At 41.4% G+C, this 9,985-nt stretch overlaps 1 protein-coding gene across 1 annotated transcript; it reads right to left on the bottom strand.

The window, feature by feature from the left end:
- Positions 1 to 1,035: 1,035 nt before the first annotated feature.
- On the bottom strand, positions 1,036 to 5,372 carry LOC138971060 (uncharacterized). The gene is made up of 3 exons (XM_070343663.1): positions 5,212 to 5,372; positions 4,386 to 4,613; positions 1,036 to 2,407 (listed from the first exon to the last, which is right to left on the bottom strand). The coding sequence occupies exons 1-3, from the start codon at positions 5,348 to 5,350 to the stop codon at positions 1,959 to 1,961; spliced, it is 816 nt and encodes a 271-aa protein (XP_070199764.1). The 5' UTR covers positions 5,351 to 5,372; the 3' UTR covers positions 1,036 to 1,958.
- Between the last annotated feature and the right edge of the window lie 4,613 nt (positions 5,373 to 9,985).

Raw genomic sequence — 9,985 nt, 5'->3', positions numbered from 1 at the left:
GCAGTTGGTATGATTTTGTCTAATGCATCTGTTTTATTACAACCAACTATTGATATTTTAAACATACGCTGATCATTGTAGTCCATCAATTATCATTTAATAATCGCATTCTAAGAAAGAGCAAAATTCTCACTCTGCGTGCGGTTCATTTCCAGAATCGCGTAGCGCGAAGTTGGAATTCCAACAATGGCGGCCATAGTTGGAATTCCAACAAAGCGCAGGTCATTTCCGGAAAAGCGCCGCTGACTAGATGGGACGCAACAGAAACACTGAGTCAAGCTACATGTACGTGCCATTGTAGGCCATTCACAGCGTGTCTCTGCATTCGGCGATGATCTGTGCAAGTGAAATCATGCGAACGACTGACACCCCAGTGAGGATTAGCTCCGATTTGTGCTTTCTGATCTGTCCACTGTCGATATTTAAGTGTCCTGAGCAGACATCGGAGCTTCTTCTTCTTCTGTGTTCGTGGGCTGAAACTCTCACGTACACTCGTGGTTTTTGCAAGAGCGGAATTTTACGTGTATGACCGTTTTTTACGCCGCCATTTAGGCAGCAATACGCCGTTTTCGGAGCAAGCATGCTGGGTATTTTCGTGTTTCTATAACCCACCGAACTCTGACATGGATTACATTTTTGAGTACATTTGTACAGCTCTGTGAACCCCCTTATAGCTCAGTGTGATGTTTTCTTGTACTTTAGTCTGTCACAGGTCTCTTTCGTTTAATGATTGATTTTTTATATGAGTTTGTGCATTTATTTACGATTGTACATTACAGCTTCACTTACGGCATCATAAAGTTATTTTTATATTTAGTCAAGTTTTGACGGTTGAAAACGACGTTAAACACCAAATAAAGAAAGAAAGTCAAGTTTTGAGAGAGAGACACGCACAAATCCAACACATTTACAACATTATCTCTGAATCTGACTTAAATATATGTTGTTCAGTTTCCTTGCAACATATTATATTTGTGCAACACACACACACACACACACACAGCAGAAGCAGCAACAACAACAACCAAATAATGCTGGCGTGTAATTTTTTTTAATAAATCTGAGTAAATATTCAATTACAGTAACAAGAAAAGTGGCGATTATTTCTCACTGCACTACAAGCCTCACTTTTTACATTCAGTCATCAATCCGAGAGTGGAGAGCGTTGTTTGTCTCCCTTGGTATGTGTGTGCGTGCATGCATGCATGTCTCTCTCTCAAAACTTGACTTTCTTTCTTTATTTGGTGTTTAACGTCGTTTTCAACCGTCAAAACTTGACTAAATATAAAAATAACTTTATGATGCCGTAAGTGAAGCTGTAATGTACAATCGTAAATAAATGCACAAACTCATATAAAAAATCAATCATTAAACGAAAGAGACCTGTGACAGACTAAAGTACAAGAAAACATCACACTGAGCTATAAGGGGGTTCACAGAGCTGTACAAATGTACTCAAAAATGATGTCAACAAAATTATAGACTCTTGTTGATGACTGGAATGAAAGCTGCTGTATATTTAAACAAACACAAAAACTGTCATGGCACAAGGTGATCAAAAGGGAACTGGCAGTTGTGAATGCCAAATATGATAACCTCCACAAGGCAAAGAAACTCTTTCAATTATCAGCAAACACAGTTTAATTTACAAAAAAGTCCAATGAAGAAGCTGGCATTTAAACCATTAATATCATGCAAAAATTAACATATTCGCCAAGCTGTGGCAATGCATATGAGATCAAAGTCAAACTACAGAGAAACCTGTGTTTTAGAATCCTTTATTTACAACAACTTGTGTCTTGATAGCCAAATATTATATCCTGCATCTTAAACTTGTGCGTTCACCCCTGTTACATGTATATGACCTCCACATTTCCTATAACTTCACTTCACACATTGTTTGAAGGTCTGAAAACAGAGGTTTTACTGTAGTAGCATGCATACAAGACAACTTTTTTCTACAGAGAGGAATTCACTTTCACTCTCAGCTTCCCCAGTTCTAGAAAAGACTTGAGGAACCTCTCTCTTACTCTGTCATCGTTACGCAGTTCTCTCTGAAACTTCATGAGGTATTTATCAGTGGGGTCCAGCTCAAAGGCAGAGAAGTCAACGTGAGGGCTGGAGAGAAGGGCCACCCCGCCTTTCTGTCCGACGTCACATTTCACCACCGCTGGAGGTCTGCCGCCAAACGTGTCGAAGAGCGCCAAGTTCTGAACGTTCTGAACGTGAGGGAACCGTTCTCTGGACGAATTTGGAGAGAAGAACCCCCCACCGTTGACGTAGGCCTGCAGGGTGCAGTCATTGGCGAATCCTGGCAGTGTTTTGGCCGGGATCGTGATGGGGAGGGCCGCTGCTCCCTGCTCAGAGTCGTACTTGAAGTTGGAGACGATGGAGCCAGTGCATTTTCCTGATGTCAAAAAACAAAATAAAAATCAAAAATGAAGGGTTTGTTTTTAAATTTAACACAAAATACATAAGTGTTATACCTCAGGATGAAAGATACATCAACACAAATAGAAAGGAAACAAGTCGCGTGAAGCGATATAAAAACATTTAGTCAAGCTGTCGGCATCAAAGTAACAGATAAACACAATAAACAGTCATCGCCGAGACTATATTTAAGATAGTCTCGACTAACCACACCCCAAAATAGAGACGGGTCACGCTCGTCTCCGGGTAGCGTGGAAACGCAGTACTTACTTAACCTATTTTCTGTCATTCTGAGCACAGTTTTAGAGTAAACAAGACATATGTATATATTTTTGAATTGAGGAGAAATTGAGGAATACGATGCAATCATTTTTAAATCTGTTAGTGAAAATTCGATTTTAATGACAACTTTAATGAGCAAACTAATTAACTAGCATTTAAGCCTCCAAACTGAAATGCAATACCATAGTCCGGGCTTCGTCGAAGATTACTTCACCAAAATGTCAACCAATTTGGTTCAAAAATGAGTACGTGACAGTGCTGCCTCAACTTTCACAAAAAGCCGGATATGACGTCATCAAGGACATAAATCGAAAAAAATGAAAAAAACGTCTGGGATATTATACCCACGAACTCTCATGGGAAATTTCATGAAGATTGGTCCAGTAGTTTTCTCTGAATCGCTCTACACACACACACACACACACACACACACACATACATACATACACACAAACACCACCACCCTCGTATCGATTCTCCCCGTCTATGTTAAAACATTTAGTCAAAACTTGACTAAATGTAAAAAAAGGAAGAACATTTAAAAAGAGCCAACACTAGGGAAGCGTTATACCTAAGGATGAAAGGTACAACTGCTGCAAGAAACAAAAGGTTGTTGTTGATCCTTAACATGTATTATGTTCAACAGGGGCGGATCAGTTCATTTTATGGGGGGGGGTTTCCAAAAGTATATTGTGAAGATATGAGTGTGAAGGCGCGAAGCGCCGAGCCGACGGCCCAAAGCGCCGAGCCGACGGCGCGAAGCGCCTAGCTTCCTAGGGGGATCCGGGGGCATGCCCCCCCAGAAAATTTTGAAAAAAAGGATGCAAAATGGTGCAATCTGGTGCATTCTGAGGATGATCATTACCAGTTTCAGGCAGCAGATTTTGTCACTGATTAATACCCCAAAAATTGAAACTCAACCCAAAAAAACACACAAATATTTTTATTTTTTGGCTGGGGGGGGGGGTTTCCGGAAACCCCAGAAACCCCCCCCCCCCCCCCCCCCCTCGTCCGCCCCTGTTCAATTACCTATGAATTGTTGAATAAACACTGTTTAAACCAAACAAAAGGTACATAAGCTGAAGGGACATAATCCGCATAATACACCATCGCATACGAAAAGGCTGAGTAGTGTCCCCTTAACATTTGACAGACCTTGTCTTTGTAAGTTTTACTTTCTAAAACAAACACTCTTAGATAATGAAAACGTAAATACTAAAAGGAACGCTACCCTTTCTTCTGGAGTGGCGGTGTGACAGAATTATCGTAATTGTAAGATTCTTGTTTACGTACGTTCTCTTAAATCTGCACACTATCGGAGTGTTATTCCTTCTTCACCGAGCCATTGCCACTTAAAATGTGAAAGAAAAACTAATCATGTCTGACACCTTCAGCACTGGAGATACTATCAACCCTGAGCAGGTTAAAGATCAAAGAGGACACATACTTGTGTTTGCAAGAGAAAAAACAAACGGTAAAGCAAATACATACATGTACATGTACATAATATTTAGGAAAGAATGTGTTTCCTAAAAAATAAAAAAATAATAATCATTTTTTCAAACTATTCATTTTTATGACTACATTAGAGCAACTAAACGTTGTGACTGCTGTCTTCAACGACACGCATGAATGATGAAAACATTGTAGTTATTCATCTGGCTCTTTTTTACCTGGGTAAAACTTTAGAGGTCGGTCTCCACAAACCTCCATCTTCGTCCCCTTCTCAAACTCGATGTAGTCACAGGCAAAGTAAGCGCCAGCACACATGCCGATGTACGTTCCTCCCTGCATGACGTAGTCACGAATCATGTCGGCGCCTTCCGCTCCAAGAGACTTGAGGAAACCCATGTCATAGCCGCCGCCAAGAACGAGAGCTGCGCAACTTTCTCTCCATTTGCCTGGTGTGAAAAGACAACCATGTTAATCAATAAGAATGACATGTTCATGAATGAATGAAAGCGGCATAGTCTCTAATGAACCCCCGTAAAGTGAAATGAATTACTTAAAAGAGAGACCGTCTGATATTCACTCAGTGGGAACGTGAACCAATACAGGGATAAATTGGGTTTTTCTACCAGAATGTATTAAACACAGAGTTTCCTCCCTTCTCCTGTGACCCACCACCATACAGATACTCAGCTTTAGGTTAGATTAAGGAAAGATTTTACAGCGACTTGATAACACAGTTAAGCGCTGCTTGACTCGAATGTGACTTTATTGGCGCAGATTTTGCGCAGACTTTCCTTATCTCTAACCAAACTGCTCTTCCCGCGTTAAGGAGGTAGCTGGGACAGCTGAACTGGCCTTCAAGTCTGCTGAGAATCGCCCCTTTAAACTAATTTGAGAGCTGAATTGCACTGTTCACATGGCCATGCAAGCAGTGATTTTGATTTAACTTGAAGCCGACTAAAATCGCTTGAAAGTTTCAGGCAAGCTGGTAGAAAGTCTGCCATGTGAACATGCAGCACTCAATAAGTAAACATTCTCACATCATACCCAGTTTGATCTGCTGCGGTGAGATGTGCTCAATGCTGTGAGATCTGGGACACAGACAGCGCTGCAGAGCCGACAACAGCAAGTTGGAACTGACCATTGCAGCACCAGGGCCTTCGTACACATACACCTCCTGTCCCATGGCTTCTGGGACTCACCTGGTTCACCCTGGGGAGAGAATGAAAAATTGAAATAAGCAAAAACTCAGATGTTTATTTTTTTTTAACGTTTGTGTGCTGTGGTGCGTGCGTGTGTTTGTGTGCGTCCGCGTGTGACTGTGCATAACTGTGACTAGTGAGTAAGAGAGCGAGAGCGAGCGACAGACAGACAGACAGACAGAAACAGTCAGAAAGACACTGAGACAAAGTGCGCATGGCCATGAGAGATGGGCGAATATTTTACTTCGAGTCGCTGTTTCTGAACAAAACGTGCTGCAATGCAAACAAAAGTACATCATTTTACAAAGTAAAGGCATGTTTTAAAAGTCTCATACAACTTGGCAGCGTAGGATACGCAGAGACTGCTGTCAGACGTACCTATAATACTTCTGGATAAATCGACCTGTTCGTTTTTCTTTCGATCACCTGCTTTTCAGGATAGGAAGGATAACTCACTCCGAATTGATGCAGTGATGTCCCTTGGTGGGTGCACTTTTACTTTCACTTTCAGAATGGTTGCTCAGGATGAGACTGACTTGAAACAATTGCGCTTCTTATCGCGATCAATGGAGCTTCTCAGGTCATAAAATTCCATTTACATGGTGTTTGGTACAACAAATAATATAATGAATGAGACTAGATTATATCTATATATATATACGACTAGTGTCTGTGTGTCTGTGTGTCTGTGTGTCTGTGTATCTGTCTGTGTGTCTGTGCGCGATGCGCGGCCAAGGTTCTCGATGGATCTGCTTCAAATTTGGTGGGCTTATTCAGAGAGACCCCGGACACAACCTCATCGATGAGATATTTCAACAAGTGCTCTCAGCGCGCAGCGCGGAACCGATTTTGGTTCCACCTCAGCTATTTTGGTTCCACCTCAGCTTACCCGGGCCCCCATACCGACACACCATAGCCGCTACACCACATCACAACGCCAAAGTTCTCGGTGGATCTTTTTCAAATTTGGACACCGTATTCAGCTACACCCCGGACACAATATCATCGATGAAATATTTCAACACGTGCTCTCAGCGCGCAGCGCTGAACTCATTTTCGTTTTTGCGTTCATTTCACCATTATAAGTAACTCTTCCTTATCTTCTCCAGTGTTTGGCGTTTATCTCCCTTCCTTCGTGTGGCTTTCCCGTTCAGTTCTAAGTTACTATTACTATTTTTAGAATGTCACTGCGCTGTCCACTGCGCTGTCCAGAACGCTTCCCTTGCACCCATAAGTTGTTCTTACTGTCAAAGTGAAAAGGTCGAATCAATTTATAGCCACGCGAAAAATACACTCTCACCTATCTCTATATATTTATAGATACAGATATGCATATATATATACGGCTTCTGTGTGTGTGTGTGTGTTTGTGTGTGTGTGTAGGCAAAAACCTATGTATTATAGAGTTCTGTTTGTGATGGGGTCTAGCGGCTTTTGTCTGTCTGTATGTTCTGGCATGTGAGAAGCCACAGCAGATAATATAGGGCTAAGAAATAAGCTCTAAAATTCTCAATCCCGTTTGACAGGACTTCGCCTTTCAAAGGTGATTGTGGTGAACCGCCACGCTGTCTGTCTCTGTCGCGCCGGCCGTTCACCCCAAATTCCCGTTTCTGAGAGTGACTATTTTTAGAATGTCACTGCGCTGTCCAGAACGCTTCCCTTGCACCCGTAAGTTGTTCTTACTGTCAAAATGAAAAGGTCGAATCAATTTATAGCCACGCGAAAAATACACTCTCACCTATCTCTATATATTTATAGATACAGATATGCATATATATATACGGCTTCTCTGTGTGTGTGTGTGTTTGTGTGTGTGTGTAGGCAAAAACCTATGTATTATAGAGTTCTGTTTGTGATGGGGTCTAGCGGCTTTTGTCTGTCTGTATGTTCTGGCATGTGAGAAGCCACAGCAGATAATATAGGGCTAAGAAATAAGCTCTAAAATTCTCAATCCCGTTTGACAGGACTTCGCCTGCAGAGGTGATTGTGATGAACCGCCACGCTGTCTGTCTCTGTCTCGCGATACACCCCGGCGAAGCCGGGTATTCCTCTAGTATATCTATATTCTCAGAAGACCTGTGTTGGTCCGTCTGTCCGGCAACTGTCGGCCACTTAGGCCTACCGCGTTTTCGCCCTCCTTACAGCAGTTCATTCCAGCAATAAATGTGTGTGTGTGTAAGTGCGTGCGTGCGTGTGTAAGTGCGTCAGTGCGTGCGTGTTTATGTGTGCCGTTCAGTGTGTGTGTTAGTGGTGTGTTTGTGTGGTGTTTCTCAGTGTGTGTGTGTGTGTGTGTGTGTGTGTGTGTGTGTGTGTGTGAAGAGCTCGAGGGTACTGAGAATGTTGATGCCAGACCGGTGTCAGTGTGTGTGCCAGGCGGTGAGAACGTTGAAACTAAGGCTGTCAGTCAGTGATATTGTGTGTGCCTGTGCCAGACTGAGAATAGAGGTGCCAGATTGAGAATAGAGGTGCCAGACTGGGAATGTACGTGTGTGGACAGGTGAATGGTCAGTGGTGCCTTAACTAGTGTCAGAGGAAGCGGGGATGCTATCAACTACAAAGGACAGACCAGTTTCTAACAAAATTGCAAGACATACTCTCCCGAAACTCTGCTATTGTTTGGTGAATACATTTTCTAAATCTCTCTTCGCAGACAAAAATGAGACCAAATAGAACATAGGGAGCTATATTTAGTCAAGTTTTGACTAAATATTTTAACATCGAGGGGGAATCGAAACGAGGGTCGTGGTGTATGTGCGTGCGTGTGTGTGTGTGTGTGCGTGTGTGTGTGTGTAGAGCGATTCAGACTAAACTACTGGACCGATCTTTATGAAATTTGACATGAGAGTTCCTGGGTATGAAATCCCCGAACGTTTTTTTCATTTTTTTGATAAATGTCTTTGATGACGTCATATCCGGCTTTTCGTGAAAGTTGAGGCGGCACTGTCACGCCCTCATTTTTCAACCAAATTGGTTGAAATTTTGGTCAAGTACTCTTCGACGAAGCCCGGGGTTCGGTATTGCATTTCAGCTTGGTGGCTTAAAAATTAATTAATGACTTTGGTCATTAAAAATCTGAAAATTGTAAAAAAAAATAAAAATTTATAAAACGATCCAAATTTACGTTTATCTTATTCTCCATCATTTGCTGATTCCAAAAACATATAAATATGTTATATTCGGATTAAAAACAAGCTCTGAAAATTAAATATATAAAAATTATTATCAACATTTTTTTTTCGAAATCAATTTAAAAACACTTTCATCTTATTCCTTGTCGGTTCCTGATTCCAAAAATATATAGATATGATATGTTTGGATTAAAAACACGCTCAGAAAGTTAAAACGAAGAGAGGTACAGAAAAGCGTGCTATGCAGCATAGCGTAACCACTACCCCGCTCTTCTTGTCAATTTCACTGCCTATGCCGTGAGCGGTGGACCACGAGTATACGGTCTTGCTGCGTTGCATTGCGTTCAGTTTCATTCTGTGAGTTCGACAGCTACTTGACTAAATATTGTATTTTCGCCTTACGCGACTTGTTTTGGACTGCCCTGTATATGTGTGAGAGTGAGAATGGTGGAAATAGTGGTGCCAGAGTGTAAAATGAGACGAGGGGTTTTCGCTGCCTTCTTTTTAATAAACATTACTTTACTTTATTACTGCATAAGTGCTTGAACATTTGACCCTCTTGTCGACCCCCCCCCCCCCCCCCCCCCCCCCCCCATCATCGATAAATACAGCTAATCATGATTCTGTTCACATTTAACTTGAATCTGAGTGTCACCATAACGGTAGGGTAAAACGTTAACACACACCCACACACACACATATATATAAATATACACACACACTAAAACACACACACACTAACACACGCATGCATTTATGCATGCACGCACGCACGCCCATACACACACACACACACACATAGCACTGAAACTTGTTTTTATTGGCTGAGTTAAAAAATATTCCAAGCATTTCTTCGCCGTTCAGCACTCAAACACAGGCCTACCTACAGTCTGTACAAACACATTACATGCATGTGTACCAAGAATGTTGCGGCCGGCGTGTCAGAAACGCTCACTTCGTATAATAGTCATGATGTCAAGTTGATACATATTGCATTCAAAATTATATAACAATAAAAAAAATTAAATTCTCTCCAGAAATCATATTAATTGAGTAAAACAAAAAAATCCATGTTTAGACATCAAGAAATAAATGTAAATAAGACACGCTGGTTTCGGAATCATTCATAAAAACACGATTTTTTTTTTACAGAAATGATCACACTATCTAGACTCTATTAATTTACACCCATACACAAACGTCATCAACAAATTAATTGTTAAATGTGTTGTGTGAATAACTTATACCTACTCTCTACAACAGAGGAGGCGTCGAAACAACATTAACCATGTTGCTTTCATGTCTGACCACGGGCGCCAGAACCGGAATAAAACGGCTTCATCATAATTTCATATTTAAACTCTGGTACTGCATCACGCGGAGAATATAATTATATTATCAAGGTTATACGATTTTCTTTTATTTAGCATGTAGGAAGTAAGCCGAAATCACCAAAGCACAGACACATAGAGAGATTTTGGTCCGACCGTG

This window comes from Littorina saxatilis, linkage group LG7 (assembly GCF_037325665.1).
Source record: "Littorina saxatilis isolate snail1 linkage group LG7, US_GU_Lsax_2.0, whole genome shotgun sequence".
NCBI classification, from domain to species: domain Eukaryota; kingdom Metazoa; phylum Mollusca; class Gastropoda; order Littorinimorpha; family Littorinidae; genus Littorina; species Littorina saxatilis.
The sequence above is the reverse complement of the archived record's forward strand: the minus strand, read 5'-3'. Positions and strand labels throughout refer to the sequence as shown.